The 24,157-nt window shown below is 44.7% G+C and overlaps 1 protein-coding gene across 1 annotated transcript in view; it reads left to right on the top strand.

Moving 5' to 3' along the window:
* ZFHX3 (zinc finger homeobox 3) overlaps nt 1-24,157 on the top strand; it is a 124,248-nt gene that overhangs the window by 36,873 nt on the left and 63,218 nt on the right. Inside the window, exons 2-3 of the mRNA XM_040329549.1 lie at nt 8,871-11,614; nt 14,429-14,925. Of these exons, the coding sequence (XP_040185483.1) occupies nt 8,917-11,614; nt 14,429-14,925 (3,195 nt within the window). The 5' untranslated portion in view covers nt 8,871-8,916. The remainder of the gene's footprint in view (nt 1-8,870; nt 11,615-14,428; nt 14,926-24,157) is intronic.

Below are 24,157 nucleotides of genomic sequence, written 5' to 3'. Positions count from 1 at the left end.
TTTTTTTTCTGCCCTTTACCGCCATCCTTTGAGCAACTTAAATGATATAATTTTGCATATTTACTATGAAATAAGGGGGGGGGGGGGGGAGAGATTCTACATCAGTGGTTCCAACTAACAGGCCAGGTTTGCAAGATAACTGAAATACAAAACAGGTGATATGTGCTGCTCAGTAATTGGCTGCTGTATAGTAGTCTGCATCTCCCCAAAGGTAATACTTAAAATCCTGGCCTGTTAGCGGGTCCTGAGGACAGGGGTTGAGAACCACTGTTCTACATCTTAAGTAGTGATGCACCAAATTTTTGGGCTGCCAACTTATTTCAGCGTTGTGCCAAAAGAAAACAAAAGTGTCCATGGCGTGTGGGTTTTTTATTATTTATTATTATTATTATTATTTATTTTCCTTGCTTATGGTGGGTTTTTCGTAGGTCACGTGACTCAAAAAATACATTGATAAAAAATAAAACATGGGTAAATGTTTTTTGATGCGTTTTCAATGTATTTTAGTAGGGAGGTGAGTTTTTCCAAATATGTGCTAAAAATGCACTAAAACTGCAGGAGGCAGGATTTTTATCACCGTTTTCAAAAGGTGCTGATAATGGACAACCAATAAATTCATATTAATTTAAATCATGGTATTAAAGTTGAATACAATTTTTTTTTTTTTTTTTTTTTTTTTTTTTTTTTAAACCGTCAATTTTGGTTTGGTTTTAGCCAAGTGCATCCTGAATTTTCAGTTTTCGATGCCGACATTTTCATTCCTGTGTAACTCGAATGAGAAGAGTTCTATTCCTTCTCGGTGTTTGCCAGGCTTCACAGGCGGCAGAGTCTTTACGGTTAGCCATCCTGAAAGCACAAGGCAAGCGACCTCGTTCCATGACCATTCCCCATCACCAGGGACCTCCCTGGTTTCTAGATAAACTCTACAAATGAAGAATCAATAAGATTGTGAAAAGGCTGCGATGTGGCCGCGCACTGAATCAATATTAGGATTTGTCTGTCGCATTGAAAACATTCTCCACACCTGGTAGCCGGGGGTCTACACAAAGCTTGCCTTGCCTTTTGGGCCTTCTCCGAGGCTCCTGGGTAGAGCCCATCCGCTCCGTACTGCAGAGGCAGCTCCCTTGCCTTCAGTCGGCGTCTGCGATTATAAGGCTGGCACGGGCCTCCGCTGGTGATCCCCCTGGGCTGCAACAAAGCTGCCAGCAGCCTTGTTTGGTTTGGTAGTTGCTTTGGCTTCCTGCTGTTCAAAAAGCTGTTTATGCTAATGAGCCTATTAAGATTTGAAGGCCTTTGCCATTCCCAGTGTCTCTGTGAGTGTGTGTGCTGTGCCCCATTAATGAGCATGCACAGGGCAACTCTTGTTTGTATTGTCATGGTGCCAATTCCGGCACCCTTTGCCAGAGCAACAGGAAGAGAGCGCTTGATGGCAGGCTCTCGCCTCTCGTGTCTATTTTCCTGCTGGGAGAAAACACGTGGGGCTCGCAAACCGTGCGGGAGGCGACTTTCTCCAAGTAGATCTATAGCAAGGAGATGTCAAGGGGTTAATCAACAGAGGCCTTTACCTGTTATCGATCCTGGGATTATTGAGCCCCCCCCCAATTGTGTGGATTCAGAAAAAAAAACGTTTTTGATTATTTTTTATTATCATTATGATCTTAATGATAATGGTTAATAATAATAATAATCATCATAAATATTTATTATTATGATCATAATAATAATAATATTATGATATTAAGATAATAATAATAATATCATAATAAATACTATTATTATTATTATGATCACAATAATAAATATTTATGATGATTTGTTGTTGTTATTATTATTATCTCAGACATGATTCCCTGTACTGAGAACACTTTCGATTTTAGTGAAGGAGATTACCAGTACATTAAAACGTAAGGCGACCATACACCTATCGCTTTACAAAGGTCGCAAACCACCAATTTTTTATCATTTGGTTTTTAAAATCTCGAGCATTGCAACGCACACAATATTGTTCTGAGCTTTGCAACCGACTGAAAACCTGATGAGTCGGTGATTTTGGATGCAAACAATCAAGTACAACATATCGCGTAATGGATCCGTGTTCTGATACACCTACTGATATTTGAGCAATTCCTAAGCAAGCAATCAAAATTCTGCGATGGCCGATTGAAACAGCAAAGTTACGATTCATCAAACAAAGTGACTCTAGATTGTGTGTGTGTGTGTGTGTGTGTGTGTGGTTTTTTGTTTTTTTTCGAAGCTTGCTTTTTCACATATTGCAAAATATCTGCACAGAGAGAGACATATATTGAGATATTTATGTGTGTATAAAATATATATACAATTCAAAAAAATAACATTATTAAAAATAAATTACTGCTGTGCTTCCTCTTATGACCCAAGGCAGGGGGCCCCAAACTTTTTTGCTTTACTGTCCTTCAGGCTTTGTGCCCCCCCCCCCCCTAATGTGACCAGTAGGAATAGAAAAGCCCCAGTGTCACGTAGTGGAAACAAATTATTATATGGCCTCATTGTTGTGTCAGTGCTAGGAATAGTGCCCCGTAATTGGTACAAGTGGGTTGACTAGTAAAATATGGAGAATCCCCCAAAGTGGGGCTTTTGAGGCAACAGTAGTTAAAGTAGTCAAAGTTGGTACAAAAATATTATTATTTAATAATCAAGAAAAAGTATACATATATGACATAATAGTTTAAAAACAACACATAAGGGAGTGTAAGTTGAAAAAAGGAGAGAGTCCACAATACGAATACAGGGCCCTGTGGGCCCCCATGTGTTGGTGGGTTGACTAGTGGGCCCCCATGTTGGTGGGTTGACTAATGCCCCAAGGGTTGGGTAAAGACCGCAGTTTGGAGACCACTGACCTAAAGCCTAGACAAAGACCACACTGTCTTCAGTTTTCAAGAGCATAATGGTTGTTTTATGTTATTAGTGACTGCATATTATGTTTTCAGTCAGTCTGCCTTTGTGAACATTCCTTTCCTCCCCTTCTTCCTTCTCCTTATTTTTATATATATATATATATATAATTATTAGAATTGAGCTTTCATTTTTAGTGGGGGAGGCAGAAGGGACAGCATTGGTGGCATTGGCACCATTGTATTCTGTTTGGTAAGCAAACGCAGTCCATGATATAAAAAATAAAGCTCCACCTGGCATTTTTTTTTTTTAAGGTGGGGGAGGGGCAGCCATCAGGTTGTTATGGGGCTACAGTTTTCTGCCCTCTATAAACATTTCCAGCATGTTAATACTTCTATCTGTGCGGTTCGTATACATTTTGGGGGGGGGAAGTAGATGCCATGACACAACTTTTTTTTATTTTTTTTTCTAGAAATTGTCCCCCTTGGCACTGGTCTTTATTTTTGTTTTCAATTCCACCCCCCCCCCCCCCCCATTTATTGGCATTTTCTGTCTTGGTTTGCTGCCAACCTGGCTCTTGTAAGAGAATCGCCTAATTAACATTGTTCTAATTAACAATTTCAGATTACACAGTGCCGTTGTTCAGATTAAATCCTGAGGACGTTGGGGTGGCATGATTCCTCCTCCTCCTCCTCCTCCTGTCTTGGCTATTGGCGTTTTCTCTGCCTGGCACCCTGCCACCAAGTGCTACACGTGTGTGTGCCCAGCGGGAATATGTGCGTCAGCTTGCATATCAGGAATGAAGATTGTAACACTCAGTTTGTTAATTACAGGACGTGTTTTTTTTTTTTTTCATGCTGAGTATCCAAAAAATACTTTTTTTTTATTCATTTTTTTTTTTTTTTTTTTTTTTTTTTTTTTTCCCAAAACCACATTTGTGCTCAGAACAGAAGGATGGATACATGTGCAGGGAATATATATATATTACACACAAACAAATGAATACTCTGATCTGTCACTTGTAGCAAATAATAAATATTTTGTAAGTCGCTCAGTTGCGGTTTTACAAAAAAAGTCCTTTTTGACCGGCTTTCAAACTCGAGACAGGTGTGCGCGCCATTTAGTAAGGGATACTCGGAGCATGCTCACTTTTGCGTACCATAATACTATTGTTGGTATACAATGGATTATATAAAATGCCTTCTTATGAAGGGGTCCAACATCCTTAAAGTGACACTAAACTCTGGCAATAAAATGTTTTATCCAAGTCATGTATTTTTGGTGAAGGGTTTCTTTCTAACTAACAAACATGTTATACTTGCGTCTTAGCTACCCTCCTCTAGCGCTTTTCCAAGATGGACCTTCACTATATTGCCAAAAGTATTGGGACGCCTGCCTTTACACATGTGAACTTTAATGACCTCCCAGTCTTAGTAGTGTTCAGAATTGAGTTGCCCCCCCCCCCTTTTTTTGCGGCTATAACAGCTTCACCTCTTCTGGGAAGGCCGTCCACAAGGTTTAGGAGTGTGTCTATGGGAAGGTTTGATCATTCTTCCAGAACTGCATTTGTGAGGTCAGGCACTGATGTTGGACGAGAAGGCCTGGCTAACAGTCTCCGCTCTAATTCATGCCAAAGGTGTTCTATCGGGTTGATTGGAAGGCTAGGTATAGTGATGGGAAATGCTAATTACCTGCTGATAAAATGGACATGTTCTCTTGTGAGTTTAGTAGTGATGAAAACGTATAAAAGGTCCCCTGAATGGCAGAGGATGTAATTGGTGGATATTGTAGAACCACAGATCCCAGCTTGCTATGATGTATTTGGTGTTGGAGGTGCTCCCAGGTGCTGGGCCTGCTGTTTGGTCTAAAGAGTGACAACTTTGTGGTAGTTGGTAGACGCAATGACTCGCTGGCTCTACGGTACTGCGGTCTCCGGACAGTTGGCTGCCGCATTGTAATGCTTCTAAAAATAATTTGTGGCCGCGGAGAGGATTCAGGCGACGGCCTGCCACAGTGCGCTTTTCTTTTAGCCGTGTCTAGACTTCTTCATGGAAGGTCAGGGCAGGTGATGGGCCTGTATGGAAACATATCAGACAGGTCCTAAATAAACGTGATGTGTGTCATTGTGGTGCATCTGAGAAATGCATTGCGGTAAAACATGTAATGCTGTTGGCCAAAATGTGTCTGCTGACTTCAAATGAATGTCTCTAAATTGCATGAGATTGCACACGTCCTGTAGGGTTTTTAAATGGTTTGGAACAAATGTGGCCATGGTCTAAGGCAGAGGTCTCCTGGCGTCAATGACTATGCCCCGTGATTGGGGGTCAGTGGGAGGACTGATGCCTCGTGATTGGGGGTCAGTGGGAGGACTGGTGCCCCGTGATTGGGGGGGGGGGGGGGTCAGTGGGAGGACTGGTGCCCTGTGATTGGGGGGGGGGGGGGGACAGTGGGAAGACTGGTGCCCAGTGTTTGGGGGTCAGTGGGGGGAATAGTGGCCCAAGGGCTGCATCTGCCCCTGGGCCACAGTTTGGAGACCCCTGTGGTCTTAACACAGTGGTTGTGTATAGGCCCTTCAAACTGTGGCCCCTGACATTTTCAAAGGAATGCACATAATGTTCAGTATATGTAGAAGACTGCCCAAGAATGGGGACATACTGAATGTGGACACGCCAGAGTTTTGGTTGGAGATGGACATCCTGGAGAAGATGGTGAGAGGCTGGGGGCGGGTTACATGAGGCTGGTAGAGATCACTGCCATGCTGTTACCCCTTTACACAAACCATTGTTACCACTACAAATGGTTGGAGTTCAAGGGCCACACAACAAATGCCGAAGAGCCGCAGGTTGAATACCAGTTCTCTGCGGTTGTACAGCCTGTATACACTTGCCATGCACGGTTTGAACTGGGTTGACAGCATTTTGACTATTTTGCAATATGCATACTATGAATTTCCATAGTAAATGCAAAGATTGGCCTTGGTAACATCCCGTGGAGAAAGCCCTCAAAGACACCAAAATTTGGTGACATTTTTTTGCCTTCAGAATTCACGACTGTGTTAATGTATAAACATATTCTTGTTTCCTGTTGAAAGCATTATTGCAGAATAGCTCAGGGTGCTTCAGTCCCACCGAACAGAACATGTGGTGTCCTGCGAACCTCCTGAGTGCCTTGATGGCTCCTGAACTTCAACTTGGAGTTCTCGCTTTAAGGCTGCATTATAAATTCTGGGACTTGTAGTCCTGCTATGACACCTGACCAGCCACTGGTTTTGCTGACTTTTTGGTGATCACAAGAGCTATGAGGGCATCCATCTGGCTGGAACACACAGCTTTGGGAACAGGCAGCCTTCAACATCCGCACTCTGATTGGAGGTCATTGATTTTACGGGAAAACATGTTTATAGACAGAGTGCTGATCGACCAGTGGAGTTTGACTTCTGCTTCCTTTAAGTAAGAGCTGCCTTTCTCCTATTGACTGACAATCAGAGTGAGATGAAAGCTAAGAGCCGAGAGATGGGAGCAGTGAAGAAAGCCGGCTAATATATCGGCAGATGTACACCAATCACGAGGGCTTGTAGGTCGGTTCAGGAGCACAATGGACGCTCCGCTTCCACAACCCATAAAAATGCAGTCTTTCTGCATAAAACACCAAGTACTCTTTGGGTCCCTGTGATTTTTCTTTTGCTATTAATGGAGTTTTCGTTTTGTGGGAACATTTTTAGTTTTTGGGTTTTATTCTTGGGTTACTATAGAAGTGGATTTAATTTTAGATTTTTTTTTTTTTCTTCTCCTTGGCTAAGGAAGCATGTCGGGTTTGTATTGATAAACAAGTCCCTAGTGCCCAGTCGAAGAGTTACTCTCTTCTCACTACCTCCCCTTCCCACAGCTTCCTGGAACTTACCAAGCTTTTATGGCATTGATTTTACAATTAGCCTGTTAACCCTCCCGCCCTGCTAACCTTGCCGGTACTGCTGGACTGAACTGTCAATCAGCCCACAATGGAGCATGCACCCCCACCCCCCCACCCCCATCACTTCCAGGCAGGTGTATTCCTTCTACTGGCTCCTATAGAGGAACTCAACTTGTGTTGCCCTATTCCTCCCAAAGATTTGTGTGCAAGATGTAGATGGAGGAGAAGGCTAAATACAATTACACAATTGGGACTTTAAATCTACTACATGGAGTCAAAAATATACAATTAAAACCTAAATTTTATTACAGAATATAAAACCACTTCAATACCGGACACTTCCACCCCCTCCTGCCCAGGCCAATTTCCAGCTTTTAGAAACACTGTGCCCAAACACAATTTTAGACAGAACTTTCTTTTGGTGGTAACTGATCACGATGGGTATTTACAAAAAAAATTTAACAAAAAAAAGTTTGTTACATTTTGTAAATAAGTAATTTTTTCTCCTTCACTGATGTGCGTTGTTCATCAGTGAAGGAGAAAAAAAAATTAAATTTATTTTAAGCAAAGAATAAAAAACCCATTGGTGATTAAATAGCACCGAAAGAAATCTCTGTCTCAAAAACATGATAAAAATTGTGTTTGGGTACAGCGTTGCATGACTGCGCAATTGTCAAAGTGTGACAGGGCTGAAAGCTGACAATTGCCCCCAGGCAAAAAGATTTTCACATACTACAGGAAAAATAACTAAAGGAAACAATTTTTTTTTTTTGTAATGTATATTATCCAAACAATTCGTTTTTTCCTGTATTACATGCAAATCTTTTATCCCAAAACAATGATTGTTGGTCCAGATGAAGTGGGGGGGGGGGGGGGGGTCCCGTGAAACATGCTGGCCAGCATTGGGAATGATCTTTCTTTCTTCTTTTTTTATTATATATCTATATTATAATTTGTTGCTATTGTTTACATTTCACAATGGTCATAAGTTTGACTTTTTTTTTTTTAAGACTATGTTCTGTAGTAAAACTGATTTTGATATGTTTTGACTCAATTTTGTGTATTTAAAGTCCCAATTGGGAGAGTGGCTCATTTCAATTAACTCAGATGCCCCTCCCCCTTGTATAGCATTTATTGATAATATGTAGATGAAAAATATCCCCCTTGATCTAACCTACGATCCTGACTTGGCTTTACAGAACTGACACATGCCTTATTTTTGATAATTGATGGGAATTGGTTTTCCAGGAATTTAAATTCTTGACTTTTTAAATATTTTCCATGGAAAGACGGGACCTGACTTACTAATTTATAAATAAAGGCAAAACTTTTTCTTTAGTTTAGGATAGATGGAAGAGAGATTGGCACCCCTGTCAGTTTTTATTGCCTTCTTTCCCCCTGTTACGGAGATTCAGCCTCTCTATTTGTCCTGGTTTACCATTCTCAGTAATTTAAAAGAAAAATCCCAACTTTTGGCTTGTCCCCAGGAAAGTAAGTGGGGAAATCTTCCAATGAGGACACTAGTTCTGCTGGCCTTAGGGTCCCCAAGGAATTCTCTTAATTTTTCTCTGTTTTGGCCAAATTAAGGTAAATCGCCGCATTGGGGTACAGATGGCAACAAATAAACCAAAAGGGGTCATATTCCTCCCTTACTCCAAAATGAAAGAAAAGGTTTTGCCTATAGTTGTAGTCCTCTAGCTCTTTTATAGGCTTGCCTGGCTCCTGACTTCCACAATATTAAGTTCACTTGTGACACAGAGAGGGGTTGATTTACAAAAAAATTGAGAGCAAAATCTGGTGCAGCTTTGCATAGACTTGATTCAGCTTCCAGGTGTGTGTTGTGTTTTTTTTTTTTGTCAAAGCTTTATTGAACAAGCTGAACTTGATTGGCTACCATGCACAGCTGCACTAGATTTTGCACTCTCCCGTTTTAGTAACTCAACCCCAGACTGACTAGTTATTGAACAGATGAGGTAGTCTCCACCATTGGACCATGGTTACCTAATGTCTAAACGCAACTAGCATTTTTTTAGTTGGACCTTTTGACCTTGTCTGTTTTAACTTATTTTTTTATTTTTTTTTGCTTGCAGGTCGGAGCCGTATTGGGTGCAATGAGCTCTCCGCGCAGATCTCGCCATGGAAGGCTGTGATGCTCCTGTCTTTGCTGGAGAGGACCATGGGTGCATCGTTTCTGCGAACCAAAAATGGACTGATCTCAACAGTGCTCTCCACCTTGACCAGTCTGGCAACATGGAGCATCCCAACATGGAAAGCCACAGGTCTCTGGAAACTCTGAGTGGCTCGTTCAATGAATGCATGTCTGAAAGCTCTGACCCATCTGGTGCCATCTCGCAGTCTCCCAGCAGAACGGTCTGTTGTAGCGAATGTTCAACCTCCTTTCCTAGTTTGCAGAACTACATGGAGCACTCCTGCCCTGGTACACGGCCATCACTCGCACTGAAGGAAGAAAGCGAAAGTGATGTTAGTTCGGAAGAGGAGGAGGAGAGCGATGTGGAAAATCTTGCTGGAGAGATAGTCTACCAGCCCGATGGCTCTGCGTATATAGTGGAAAGTGTCAGCCAGCTGATCCAAAGTGGTGAAGCCTGTGACAGTAACCCTAGCGAGGCTCTTCTATCCCTCTACAAAAATTCCCTGCCCAATGCAACGGGAAAGTCTGAGGAGTCTTCCTCTGTAGGCCCCGTTTACCCACAAATTATCAATACTTTCCACATAGCCTCGTCCTTCAGGAAGTGGTTTGAGAATTCAGACAATTCTTTCCTGGATACCTCCACCCTTTCAGGCCTCAGCCCTGTCCTGCACAGCTTCCGAGTTTTTGATGTGCGCCATCAAAGCAACAAGGATTACTTAAATAGCGATGGTTCTGCCAAAAGCTCCTGTGTATCCAAAGATGTCCCAAACAATGTAGATTTGTCCAAATATGATGGCTTTGTACTGTATGGTAAGAGGAAACCCATTCTAATGTGTTTTTTGTGCAAACTTTCCTTTGGCTATGTTCGATCGTTTGTGACCCATGCTGTGCATGACCATCGAATGACTCTAAGCGAGGATGAGCGTAAGATTCTTAGTAACAAGAACATTTCAGCCATCATTCAAGGGATTGGGAAAGATAAGGAACCTCTTATTAGTTTTCTGGAACCAAAAAACAAATCTTTTCCCCATCCTTTAGTTTCCTCTGCCAACTCTACTGGACCTGCTAATAGTTTTTATGGCAAATTTAGTGGCATTCGCGTAGAGGGGGATGAAGCCCTGCAGGCTAGCCTAGCACTTCTAAAAGATAGCGACACTACTTCCAGTGGGGCAGAGCAGGCGCAAACCAACACAATGTCCCAAAGTACTCTGCTTAACTTTGGAGGGTTGACTAATTCCTCCTTCAGCGCCTCTGTAAACTCTGTTTCTTTAAGCTCCTCAGGCTCTGGCCCTACCAAACCTTCCTATAACCAGGAATCTGAAACGGAGCCTGAGAAGCATCCTTTGGGAGTACAAGATGGCATATCGGAAAGGCTAGAACGTGAGGAGGATGAGGAGGATGAAGAAATGGATGAGGAAGGTGTAGATGATGACGAGGAAGGGGAGGACTGCAAAGCACTGTTTTCACGTGGGCTTGAGGATGACTTGGCGGACAGGCCTCAGGAGGAGTCTGGGGTGTTTGCCGAGAGCAGCGGCAAAAAGGACCTGGCTCTCACAAACCAAAGTATTTCTAACTCTAATTTAATGCCTAATGTGCCCCAGCCTATGGGAAGGGGCACACCTACATGTTCTTCTTCCTTTGTTGTCTATGATGGTGCAAATAGGAGGAACCATTTAAGCTTTAACAGTGATGGCGTTGGTGCCAGCATGGCGGAGGGTGGGATAAAATTGGACTTTGTTGATGAAAGTGCCAATAGGGACAATGCCACAGCACCTGAACCAAATGAAAGTGCAGAGGGAGAGGATGGAAGCTTTGCCACCCACCACCAGCACGCCGATAACCCCTGCGAACTTGTCACAGGGGAATGCCCTTCTGGGAGTGGGGTGGAGTGTCCGAAGTGCGACACTGTACTGGGCTCGTCGCGCTCACTTGGTGGACACATGACTATGATGCACTCTCGGAACTCTTGTAAGACTCTTAAGTGTCCAAAGTGTAACTGGCATTACAAATACCAGCAAACGCTGGAAGCACACATGAAAGAAAAACACCCTGAACCGGGTGGTACCTGTGGCTACTGCAAATCTGGTCAGCCTCATCCTCGCCTTGCCCGGGGAGAGAGCTACACGTGTGGTTACAAACCTTTCCGCTGTGAGGTCTGTAACTACTCAACCACTACCAAAGGCAACCTCAGTATTCATATGCAGTCGGACAAGCATTTGAACAACATGCAGCAACTGCAAAACGGAGGGAGTGACCAAGTTTTCAGCCACACTGCCGGGGTAGCAGTCGCTGCCGCCACTGCAGCTGCTGCCGCCGCCGCTGCTTCCAACATTAGCAACTCCTGTGGGGCCCCTTCCCCCACCAAACCAAAAACTAAACCCACCTGGCGCTGCGAAGTGTGCGACTACGAAACCAATGTCGCAAGGAACCTGCGAATTCATATGACCAGTGAGAAGCATATGCATAATATGATGCTGCTTCAGCAAAACATGTCCCAAATCCAACACAGCCGGCACCTGGGCATCAGCAGCCTGCCCACCCCGGCTGAAACCGATCTCTACCACTTTTACTTGGCACAAAACATGAACCTGAAGATGGACAACTCGGCTAATGAATCGCAGTATATTATGGGAGGTTTCCAGCTGGATCCGACTAGCCCAATGCCAGGGATGGCTCCCACTGTTGGTAAGTACAGGAAACTGAAAAAGGGGAATGGGGGCGGGGGAAATGTGCATGCTTGAGATGAAATCTGCAGCCATAAAGAATTTGAATCTTGTACTCGTTTTATTGCCAAGATATTTGACAGCTTTTTTTTTTTTTGGAGCAGTTGACAGATCTCCTTTCCTTAAATTGTCTGATTGGCATGTTTTACCTATTTGAGTTGAGACAGCCAATCACAAAACGAGAACAGTTTTATGAATTGCTATGTAAAAATGTCAGTTGGAACTTTTTAGCTTTTTTTTGTGGAGCTTGCTTAAAGTGGAACTAAACCCTTCAATTTTAACAGTTTAAAAAAAAACGGCATGTATCGGGAATGTGGTTGTCTCATTGGTTGTGCTCTCAACCAAACTGTCAAACCATCCAATGGCTGGAGTCATAACTGCTCACATGTGCAGCATCATGGTAGCTGAAGGTCAAACGGAGGCCAAGATGGCGGCTTCCTTGACAGAAAATGATGGGAGGATTTACTTTTGCTTTAACCTGCTTTCCGGACCTTTTTTAGGAGCTTCTAAATGGCAGGAGGTGGAGTTGGACGTTCGGATCATGGGACAAATCTGCAGTATTTCTTTAGAAAGTAGAAAAGCCTGTCCTGTTGGCGTGCTGTAAAGGAGGACCCTTGCTATGTTGACGCAGTGGTCTTTCTGCAGAAGTCCAACCTACATTTTTCTGAGTCGGAGCTACAGCTCTTTAATCCCCGGGGACTGAACGTTTTGTAGCTTGAACCCCAAAGCACCAAAACCCAATGTTTTTAAATGGTGCCACAATGCGGCCCTCTTAAAGTCTGAAGGACAATAAACTGGCCCTTTGTTTGAAAAGTTTGTAGGCTATAGAGCAGGGGGTCTCAAACTGGCGGACCTCCAGCAATTGCGAAACTACAAGTCCCATCATGCCTCCGCCTGTGGGAGTCGAGCTTGTAACTGTCAGCCTTGCAATGCCTCATGGGACTTGTAGTTCCGCAACAGCTGGAGGGCCGCCAGTTTGAGACCCCTGTTATAGAGGGATATGCTTTGTTCCCATTTAATGTCCGAGGTTTACGACCACTTTAAGGTTATTTTGCTGTGCCGAGCATCTGATGAATGTAATACAGTTAGATGGTATGTAGTTGCAGCTTGGCTCCTTCTTCTTTTTTGTTGTTGTATAAAATGTTAAAAGACTACCCCTGATATAAGCCACTTGATTTGGTAGCACAATCTAAAACTTTTTAAAATAGATTTTCTCATTTATAAAACAAACATGCCGCCTTAATTCACAAAGCCCATTGAAGCATGGCAGAATTCCAACCCCCCGAACCTTAGTGCTGCAGGGAAAGGAGATGGCAACGTTGCCACCGTGCTGCTGAACCTAAGTGACATTTTTAGGACAACGGCAGATTATACCTTGCTGTCCCATTTGATTCATCAGAGACCCGCCTAATATTCCTTTGTAGGCAGGCTTGGTATTTTAGGTATCTGGGATCAGTGATGAACAGGAGATGGGAAGAACCAGACCTTCGAACTATTGTCCCCCCCTGCCGAGCCCCTTGCTGAGTCTTCCTTATTAATTACAGATGGTTGGCTCTCTCTGATACAGTTTCACTCTGATTATTTATGGCTTGTCATTACTAACAGACGCAAGGGTCTGTCTGAAGGTCTTCCCCTGATGGAAAGGATTTGTAGAGTTTTATTTATCGCTCGGTTAGGGGATCCTAGGTAGGAATTGGGCATCCAAAAAACAAAACTGCTTTAGGGTCGGGCACATCCTGGAAGCCTTCCAATCTATATGCCTACAAGAAAAAAAGGTCCGTCATTGGGTCTAATGTGTTCTGGGGAAGTTTTCTCTTGGTTTTCCTGCTGGAGTGTTTTTTATTGATTTCATAATCATGTCCATAGACACTTAAATTTTTACAAGGTTCTATGGTAGTGGTCATGTAACTAGTCACCTGGCAATGGAGGCTTAAGCGCAAGAGTCCTCAAACTACATCCCTCCAGCTGTTGCGGAACTACACGTCCCATGAGGCATTGTAAAACTCTGACATTCACAGACATGACTAGGCATGATGGGAATTTGTAGTTCCTGAACAACTGGAGGGCCGTAGTTTGAAGACCTCTGCTTAAGAGGGTGACCTCTTTGACTAAGCCCCATTGGGCTGGACGAAACGTGTCAGAGTGTGGCTGTCGGTGACCAGTGGTGCCAAGCAAGTAACCACCTGGCGGTAGCTATGCAGAAGGGAATTTTCTTGGCACGGGACCCAGAAGGTCACGGCTATCACTGTAGTGATACTGCCATCGCTGACAGTGATTTCCAACTTTCAAAGTGAGATATGCATAAGAATATTGTTCCAAACTGGACTGTAGACTTCAGCTTTAAAAGAGAAGTAGGACAAGGCTTTTTTTGTCAATACAGCTCTTGTGGGTCACAGGAGTGCACTTACTTTTGCTCTCCTCCTGTGAGCCAGAATCAGCCAACAGCGGGCTCCAGGTTCTGGAAGGATCCTGGCAATATTGATATTAGAAATGGTTTCAAACATTCTATTAGATGGGAACTTTTCTATCACGTGATTAAATATTTTAATTTGTCTTAACATATTGACCCCTTTTTATTTTATAAGAATTATTATACATGATTTTTATAGCACCAACAGTTTGCACAGCGCTTTAAACCTTTAAGATTTCTTGATGTTTGTTATATTGGACTGAATGATTCCTAAATTCTGTATTCGTTCAGATCAGGCGCAAGAGAATCCGTCTGCATTGTTTTTCCTTTTCTAACCCAACTGTGTCTTTCTCTTTCCCCTCTTAGTGGGTGGTGAAATCCCCCTGGACATGCGGTTGGGTGGTGGACAGCTGGTCTCGGAGGAGCTCATGAACCTTGGCGAGAGTTTTACCCAAACCAACGACCCTTCCCTGAAACTCTTTCAGTGCGCCGTATGCAACCGCTTCACGACCGACAACTTGGACATGTTGGGCTTGCACATGGGAGCTGAACGCAACCTGCCGGAGGAGGAGTGGAAGTCCGTGGTGGGGGATTCTTACCAGTGCAATCTCTGTCGTTACAACACCCAACTGAAGGCCAACTTTCAGCTGCATTGCAAAACTGACAAACATGTACAGAAGTACCAGCTGGTGGCTCACATCAAGGAGGGGGGCAAAGCCAACGAGTGGAGGTTGAAGTGTGTTGCCATTGGAAACCCAGTGCATCTGAAGTGCAATGCCTGTGACTATTACACCAATAGCCTGGAGAAACTGCGTTTGCACACCGTGAATGCAAGACACGAGGCCAGCCTCAAGTTGTACAAGGTAAGACTATATTGATCTGTGATCCCTCAACGGGAACAATATTATGTTCATGATTTTGCATTTACATCTGTTCAAGTACGAAATGGGAACTTGATGTTGGCTGGGCGTGGCCATTTTGTTTTCCTAACCAATGATTGGACTTTGGGTTTGTAACAGGCTTGTAATATTACCTTAGGGGTCCATGGTGTAGTTGTGTCCCGTGCTGGGACAAGATTATCCAGTGCCCTGGGTAAAGATGCCAAATTGAACCCCACCTTCATTATTTGCGAGCTTATATGGAGGAGGGTGAGAGAGAGAAGGCACAGCCCGCACCTCTGCCCGGCTCTTTTCCTCTCCTTGCCGCTTCCAGCGCTGGGCTGACATAAAAAGTGGTGCCGCTGTCGCTACTCCTGTCAGCCTTTTATAGTAGAAGTAACTTGTGGTGCCCCCATCCCTACAATACATGATGCGCCCAGGGCAGCCCTCCCTTGTCCCGGCCCTGGTTGTTGTCAGTGGCTCGAAGTAACATAGACTGCATTCTATGGAAGCAAACAAGGGTTTGTAGGGCCCTGACAATGAACCTCTCTTGTGTGCTTCCTTTTCATCTGTTAAATATACCATTGAAAATGTTTTGTTATACAGGCAGTCCCTGGGTTACGAACAAGATAGGTTATGTAGGTTTGTTCTGAAGTTGAATTTATATGCAAGTTTGATCAGGTACATTTTTTTATTTTTTTAAGTGTAACTCCAGTGTTGCATTTTTTTTTTTAAAGTTTTTAGATTAGTTGGTTTTAGCCTAGGGAAGGATTAACTGGCCATCCAGTGATGTGGGATTGCCGATGGGTCCACCAGACAGTAGGTGGCAGCCACTGCAGGACTGGCACGCTGCAATATGTTACTTTTATTTATTTTTTTAGTCTTGGATTTAGATCTGCTTTAAAATGTACACAGTAGTATATTTGGATTGTACGTTGTAGTGAAAGTATTGCTCCTGCCAAGATGTTGGAATGTTGTATTCATTTTATTTATATTAATGAGATCTGTGTGTTTTCTGGAATCAAGTCTAAAACCTGGAGGAACCGGAATGCGGAGGTGTTGGCTGTAAGAGCCAATCAGAAAAATATTTTAATATGGTCCCGTTCCTCCAGTTATACCCAAAAGTGCCTTTTTGTATTTTTAAGAATTGCCATTTCTTTGGCTGCTGTTGGTGTTGGTTAGATGATTGCTGACCTTTTCGATAGTCATATGGTTGCGGAATTTCATCACGGTCATTGATGGATGCAATGGGGGAGATTTACCAAAACTGGCGAGTGACAAATCCTGGTGCAGCTCTGCATGGTAACCAATCGGCTTCCAGGTTTTATTGTCAACGCTGAAGTTGGAAGCGGTCAGGAGTGACTGATGCAGATAGCAGAGAGAGGAGATAGAATGCACACTGGTGCTTTGGACTGAGTCTAGTACACACTATAGTAGGGCTGGGGAAAAAATCGATTTGAATCTCTTGAATTGAGTTGTGAGGTCAAATCTTTTTTTTTTTTTTTTTTAATGTTCCATAGGACCGGCGCTCCATGGACTAGGCCTCTCCTAAAAAATCCTGCTTGCTGCGATCCTGGGAAAAGGCCGAAGCCACGACCTTTTCCCTGGTGAGCTGTGGGCAGGATTTTTTTCCCAGGATTGCTGCGGACTAGGCTGAAGCCGCTGCCTCGCCTAAAAACTCTTGCCCGCAGCTTCTTAGGACCGGTGCCGTGTCCATCAAAAAAAAAATACTTTATTTCGAATTGTGAATCAAGTTGTTGTTTTTTTTCGCAGATTTTTTTGGGGGCCAAAATCGCCCAGCTCTACACTATAGAGGGATATGCTCAGTTTATCTTTCAATTTAGAGGTTTACAGTCGCTTTAGGGCAAGCTGGTAAAACAGTTTATTCATTGAGGTGCCCTACCGAATAGGGGTGCAACGGATCGTCATTGATCCGTGATCCGAACCGAAAAAGATTGATCCGAACCGCACACACGTGATCCGAGGATTGTTTTCTAAAAAAATAAAAAATAATAATTTGCGCATGTTCAGTCCACACACAGCGTGGTCATGGCGAACGGAGGAGCTTGAATGCCCCGCGTCATTTAAATCCCCTGTATGGGAGCATTTTGGCATCCCTGTCAAATATAATGATGAAGGAAAGCGGTTAGTGGATAAAACCGTGACGGTGTGTAGGCACTGTGGCACAAGAATGCCATATGACAGTGGGAACACATCAAGTATTGTCACTAGGGGTGCAACTGATCCGTACGGATCAGCACCTTCGGGTCGGGACACGCGGCGATCCACGGGCCTCCCGGTCCATAGGAAAGGCCGCGGCTTCGGCCTAGCTATCGAAGCGGCGGCCATCGAGGTCCACCCGGCGCGGGGGATGCAGGCTGCTCTTTGGAAGTTTGTGGGCACTTGAGCTCAATATGTCATTGACTCCTAACAGCCCAGCGATGAGCTCCATGCTGCACCTTGAGGAATCCACACGGGGAGCCACTGCCGCACCGGGCGTCCTGCTGCTTGCCAGAGAAGAGAGAGGAGGCGATCGGGGGGATCTGTATGGACTGAGCACGTAGGGGGGATTTTCACTAGACACTCAGCCCGCCGATCAATGACACTAAAGGGATCTGATGATTGGGATAGTTCAGGTCACAGTAGGGAACTGGTGACACCACTTTCGTACATGGGGCTGCGACTTCCACTTGGCTGCACATATAAGTATTGCGAGATGCAGTTATTTCAACACAAAACAGAGCTTATACGCTTAAATACAGTATTTGTAAATCTGACGGACTGTTTAAATGTGAAAATCAGAGGTGTTCTGTCACATTAGCAATAAACAGTCCATCGGATTTCCAAACACTGTATTTAAGCACATAAGCTCCGTTTTGTGTTGAGAAGAACTGTGAAATCTAAAACTCTGGTGGGTGTAACAAGATTTGTCTTTTTTTTTTTTTCTGACCCGAAAATGATCCGATCTGTGACTCCTGATCCTAGGATCGATCCGATCCGTGAGTTTTTTGATCCGTTGCACCCCTACTACCGAATGTTTGCTGGAGGGTCCAGTGTTGGATGACATTCTCATTGAGAGTTGATATTTGTATGTTGTCATTACAAGGGATGGTACCGGCTTCGTTTCCTGCTATGCCTCTAAAAAAAACAAAAGGCAGATAAATAATTTTTCACACATTTTGTCACTAGGTAAATTTTCCCCCTTATTTGTGGTCCAGGGCTGTCCTAGACTGAAACCACACCCACACAACATACCCCTCTTTTGGGGCCTGTTCACACCAGCCGCTGCACTGAAGCACGGCAGCTTGTGTACGGTGCAACCGGATGGGATCTGCACAGTGATCATGTGCTAAGCTCGGTAGATTGCACTTTTTTTTTTGTTTGTTTTTTTAAGCAGACATCTCCTAAAGTTCAATTGTGGGCTGTGCTGTGTGAGGCACTTGATTGCTTCACACTGCGCTGAAAAAAGTACTGCATGGCATACTTATCAGCACATCGTGCCCGCAACGCAGTGGTGTAAACCTGGGAGGTGAGGCATTTCGCCTTGTCCTTGTGGGGGGGCTGCGATGGCATAGCCGCCCAACACATCTGGTGTAAACCGGGCACCTGGGAGGTGAGGCATTTCGTCTTGTCCTTGTGGGGGGACTGCGATGGCATAGCCGCCCAACACATCTGGTGTAAACCGGGCACCTGGGAGGTGAGGCATTTCGTCTTGTCCTTGTGGGGGGACTGCAATGGCATAGCCGCCCAACACATCTGGTGTAAACCGGGCACCTGGGAGGTGAGGCATTCTGCCTTGTCCATGTGGGGGGCTGCACTAGAATAGGCCGCCCAAGGCATCTGGTGTGAACGGGGCACATAGGAGGCGAGGTGTTTTTGCTTTGTCCTTGTGGGGGGACTGCGATGGAATGGCCTCCCAACTCATCTGGTGTGAACCTGGCACACAGGGCGGCAAGGCATTTTGCCTTGTCCATGTTGGGGGGGACTGTGATATAATAGCCACCCAACGTATCTGGTGTGAACCGGGCACGTAGAGGCATTTTGCCTTGTCCATGTGGGGGGACTGCGATGGGATAGCCGCCCAAGGCATCTGGTGTGAACCGGGCCTGAATCGGTGAACCCCTAATTGACCATAAAATGAAGAGGGACAGGGCTTGGTTTTGAGAAGTCAACAAAGATGAACCAGAAGCAGCAAACTGACACAAGGATCAGAGGGGGGCATGGCAGATGTATTTCTGGCCAACAAAATGATATTGTCAGGTGGTGACTACTCAAAGAATGACGTTTTCATTTCTTTAAAGATTCCCTTTAATGGTTACTTTGCTGGGTGCGTTTTTTTGTTCGCCAAGCCAGTTCAGATTCATTTTTTTTTATGTTCAATTTTATGTTTAGCAGAATGAGCCTAGATGAGGGAAATGTATAATGATTCCATAATTTAGTAATTTATTAATAATAATTTCCATAATGGTAAATGTATAAGTCGCGTTTTACGAAGCGATGGAAAATATTGTACTGGGAACTGGCAGTCCTCTTGATGATCATTCAAAAATAGTTGCCGTTATGAAATGCAGACAGGTCCCCTTTTGCGTCTCTGGAAAGGACTCTTCTATTAGTCTCCTTTCAACCTCGCTTCCCCCACCCCCACCTTTGCTTGTGGTGGCTTTTGGTTCTCTAACCATAGAAGCAGTGAACATCCCGTAAATAGCCGCCTGCTCACCCCATAGAATTCCTCCAGACACTACTATTGATTTTTCACTGGACTTAAAGCCTTACCCTCCTCTCTAATCATTCCATAATGGCTTTAGTATGAATGGTCAGGTACAGTTCCCCATAAATCTCGCTCGGCTCATTCACTTACCTTCCACACATGCATCTACTTTCTGCACGCTAACGCTTTCCTACCTCCCGTCTTTTATCTCTATTCCAGCCTCTGCACTTTATTTAATGGGGATGTCAGAGTGCAGCTTCTTCCACTGCTCCCCCTGACACCCATACCGCAGGCCCTGCCAGGGAGCCGATACCGCAAGCAAAGGAACGGTCCTCAGGCCAGCAGTTCAGAAGGCGAGGTGGACTGAGGTCGATTGCATGTTATGTTCCCTCTTGCAAATGTAATCCATTAGACTGGCACATCTCTAATCAGGTTAGAGCAGAGTTAAATGCGTCTAATCATCTTCTCCACTGTCACACACACAAAACGCCGCCCAATGCCAAAACGGTATCCAGGAGTGAAAATGACAGGCCTTTGTCTCGGTAGGGGCCGGAGCCCATGTGGTAGTCTGGAAAAGGCGATTTAGAGATAGCGAAGGGGAACTGCAATCTGGTTTTGCTTAAAGGTGAATATTGAATAACTTGGCTTTCATCCCTGTATGGTCTCTGAGAGCATCCAGCCTGCTAATGACTTGGTTGATTGGCTTTTTTTTTTTTTTTTTTTTTCCTGTGCTGACCGGTTCATCAGGAAAAATGCTTAGAGAGCCTGCTATTTTAACCCCACACAGGGATCAGAGATGGGAGATGCATTCTGCTGCAAGAATCCATTTAGCTACTGTCATACAAATACAGCCTTTTGTTGTAAAGATCCCTCTTTAGGGTAAAACTGCTTAGTGCCTCGTTCCTCAACAAAGGCCTTTTCCAAAGTGTATGTCCAGATGTGGACCAAATTTACCTCCAACCCCTGTATGTCCGAGGATCCCTCTTTAGGGTTAAAATCCTTAGGGCTGCAGAGGCCTAGTTCCTCAACAAAGGCCTATTCTAAAATGTATGTCCAGTTGTGAACCAAATTTACCCCCCAAACCCTGCAAGTGCAAGGATCCCTCTCTTTAGGGTAAAACTGCTTAGTGCCTAGTTCCTCAACAAAGGCCTTTTCTAAAGTGTATGTTCAGACATTAACCAAATTTACCCCCAATCCCTGTATGTCCGAGGATCCCTCTTTAGGGTAAAACTGCTTAGGGCTGCAGAGGCCTAGTTCCTCAACAAAGGCCTTTTCTAAAGTGTATATTTTCAGACATTAACCAAATTTACCCCCAACCCCCTGCAAGTCCAAGGATCCCTCTCTTTAGGGTAACACTGCTTAGGGCTACAGAGGCCTAGTTCCTCAACAAAGGCCTTTTCTAAAGTGTATGTCCAGTTGTGAACCACATTTACCCCCAACCCCTGTATTACAGGACAAGCCTATTGCTGCATTTTGATTTTAACATTGGAGGCCAATCGGAGCAACCAGTTAAAATTTCAGGTACTATAAATACCTAACAGAGGGGTGCTACATAATCTTAAAAATATTCGGGGACTAGTAGTTGGCAAGCATTGCTGTGGATGGATGTATAATGGAACCTTGGGCACTCGGCATAAGCTCTCCTGCTCTAAGCTGTCCTTTGTAACCAAGCCTGATTATTTTTTGCATTGGAAGCGTGCCATGGAGATGCCCTGCTCAGTGCCTGTATGATCTCTGTGTGCTCCATTCTCTGATCATTCACAGTTTATCTTGGTGATGTCTGCTTCCTCTCCCTCGGGCACACACAACTGTCTGCAATTTAAGACTAATTTTATAAAGGTGCATTTGCAGCCAATACAGGCTTGGCTGTTGTGTCTGTGTTCGTGTGTGTGTGTAATATAAAGGTACAAAAAAATACTAGCAACCAATCAGATTCTAGCTTTTAATGTTCTCTATTTTACAAGATTAAGATGCAGCTAGGTTTAATTTATAGCGATTAAGTAGCACTCTTCCAAAAATGCTTTTGCACTCGCTCGCGCTCTCTTTTTGGCTTTCTTTCGCTCTCTTTTTGGCTTTCTTTCGCTCTCTTTTTGGCTTTCTTTCGCTCTCTTTTTGGCTTTCTTTCGCTCTCTTTTTGGCTTTCTTTCGCTCTCTTTTTGGCTTTCTTTCGCTCTCTTTTTGGCTTTCTTTCGCTCTCTTTTTGGCTTTCTTTCGCTCTCTTTTTGGCTTTCTTTCGCTCTCTGGCTTTCTTTCGCTCTCTGGCTTTCTTTCGCTCTCTGGCTTTCTTTCGCTCTCTTTGGCTTTCTTTCGCTCTCTTTGGCTTTCTTTCGCTCTCTTTGGCTCTCTTTGGCTTTCTTTGGCTCTCTTTGGCTTTCTTTGGCTCTCTTTGGCTTTCTTTGGCTCTCTTTGGCTTTCTTTCGCTCTTTGGCTTTCTTTCGCTCTTTGACTCTCTTTGGCTTTCTTTTGCTCTCTCTTTGGCTTTCTTTTGCTCTCTCTTTGGCTTTCTTTCGCTCTCTCTTTGGCTTTCTTTCGCTCTCTCTTTGGCTTTCTTTCGCTCTCTTTGGCTTTCTTTCGCTCTCTTTGGCTTTCTTTCGCTCTCGCTTTGGCTTTCTTTCGCTCTCGCTTTTGGCTTTGGCGGGAGCTCTCGCTTTTGGCTTTGGCGGGAGCTCTCGCTTTTGGCTTTGGCGGGAGCTCTCGCTTTTGGCTTTGGCGGGAGCTCTCGCTTTTGGCTTTGGCGCGAGCTCTCGCTTTTGGCTTTGGCGCGAGCTCTCGCTTTTGGCTTTGGCGCGAGCTCTCGCTTTTGGCTTTGGCGCGAGCTCTCGCTTTTGGCTTTGGCGCGAGCTCTCGCTTTTGGCTTTGGCGCGAACTCTCGCTTTTGGCTTTGGCGCGAACTCTCGCTTTTGGCTTTGGCGCGAACTCTCGCTTTTGGCTTTGGCGCGAACTCTCGCTTTTGGCTTTGGCGCGAACTCTCGCTTTTGGCTTTGGCGCGAACTCTCGCTTTTGGCTTTGGCGCGAACTCTCGCTTTTGGCTTTGGCGCGAACTCTCGCTTTTGGCTTTGGCGCGAACTCTCGCTTTTGGCTTTGGCGCGAACTCTCGCTTTTGGCTTTGGCGCGAACTCTCGCTTTTGGCTTTGGCGCGAACTCTCGCTTTTGGCTTTGGCGCGAACTCTCGCTTTTGGCTTTGGCGCGAACTCTCGCTTTTGGCTTTGGCGCGAACTCTCGCTTTTGGCTTTGGCGCGAACTCTCGCTTTTGGCTTTGGCGCGAACTCTCGCTTTATGGACTTTCTTTAGTGCTTGTTTTTATATTTTCATGTTGGGACAACATGAAAAAGAATGGGCTTTGTCTAGATACTTTACTGCCTCTTCTTTCTGTGTTGGTTTTTTAATGTGTTTTGCAAGCAAGGAAAGGTTATGGTCAGGTAATTCGTAATTCCAGCCTTGCCTTTTATTTACAGCTTCTCTTCTTATAACCAGTTGTGTATGGCTGATACAAGTCACCTGTATATGTATAGGCCTGGTATTATAAGTCGGCATACTGATGGTCACATTCAACTGGACTTGTTCTGTATTGATGAAGACGTTTCACTACCCAAGTAGCTTCTTCAGTTCCAATGAGTGTCAGAAGCCAACCCCCCCCTCAGCATTTATAGCCACTTGGGTTCCTCAGTCCCCTTCATCTGATTACTGTCTTGGCATGAGATGTGTCAACGGAAATGTCGATTGTACCAACATTGTGACCGTGTGAAAACACCCAGTTTCTTTTTCGTTGCCGGAGTATCCTCCTGACTTTCCTTAGAGCCTAGTAGTTTGATTCAGGTCGACCCAGGCCACTTCCAGGTCTCGTAAGCGATGGTAAAGTCGCTGTTGATGTGTTGATTCAGCATAATTGATGCAGCCTCATTTCCCGCAGCTGATGAGGATTAGAGGAGCCTAGTTTAACAGTCTCATTTTTCTGGTCCCAAAGCACACTTGTTTTAATGTGTTTCAGTTAATGAGGTAGAAGAGGAGGAGGAGGTGGTGACGCTGAATGTATGCAGGCTGCTCCGCCTGCGAGTCTTAACTTGTGCCACATTCCACTAACTGCAGCGGCTACTATTCCCACTGCCGGTGGCCAAGGCATGCGAGGGGTGCGGGCTAGAGCAACCAAGAGTAAAAATGAACGTCCATGTCAGTAGATATTTGTGCGCATGCGGTACCCTGAAGCTGTTCCAAGCAGCCTGTGACTTTCCAGAGGGACTAAACAATACCCAACATCCTGTGAGTATCTTATGCTGGGATCTGTAGTTCCATCTCAGCTGAAGATCCATAGACCACCTCCTCTAGAAGCCATAAAGTGGTCAGGCTAATGACTGGCAGGATATCATGGGATTTGTAGCCTGATGGCACCTAGTTGAGCCACAGTCTGTCTGCCTTTACAGCTACATTGGGCTGAATGGTAGTTGCAAAACTACAATGTCCAGCAGGCCATATCTGGCTTCCACTACAGAGGTAGACAACCTGTGGCTCCAC

The sequence above is a fragment of the Rana temporaria genome, chromosome 11, assembly GCF_905171775.1.
Source record: "Rana temporaria chromosome 11, aRanTem1.1, whole genome shotgun sequence".
NCBI classification, from domain to species: Eukaryota; Metazoa; Chordata; class Amphibia; order Anura; family Ranidae; genus Rana; species Rana temporaria.
This window is presented reverse-complemented; position numbering and strand designations above follow the sequence as displayed.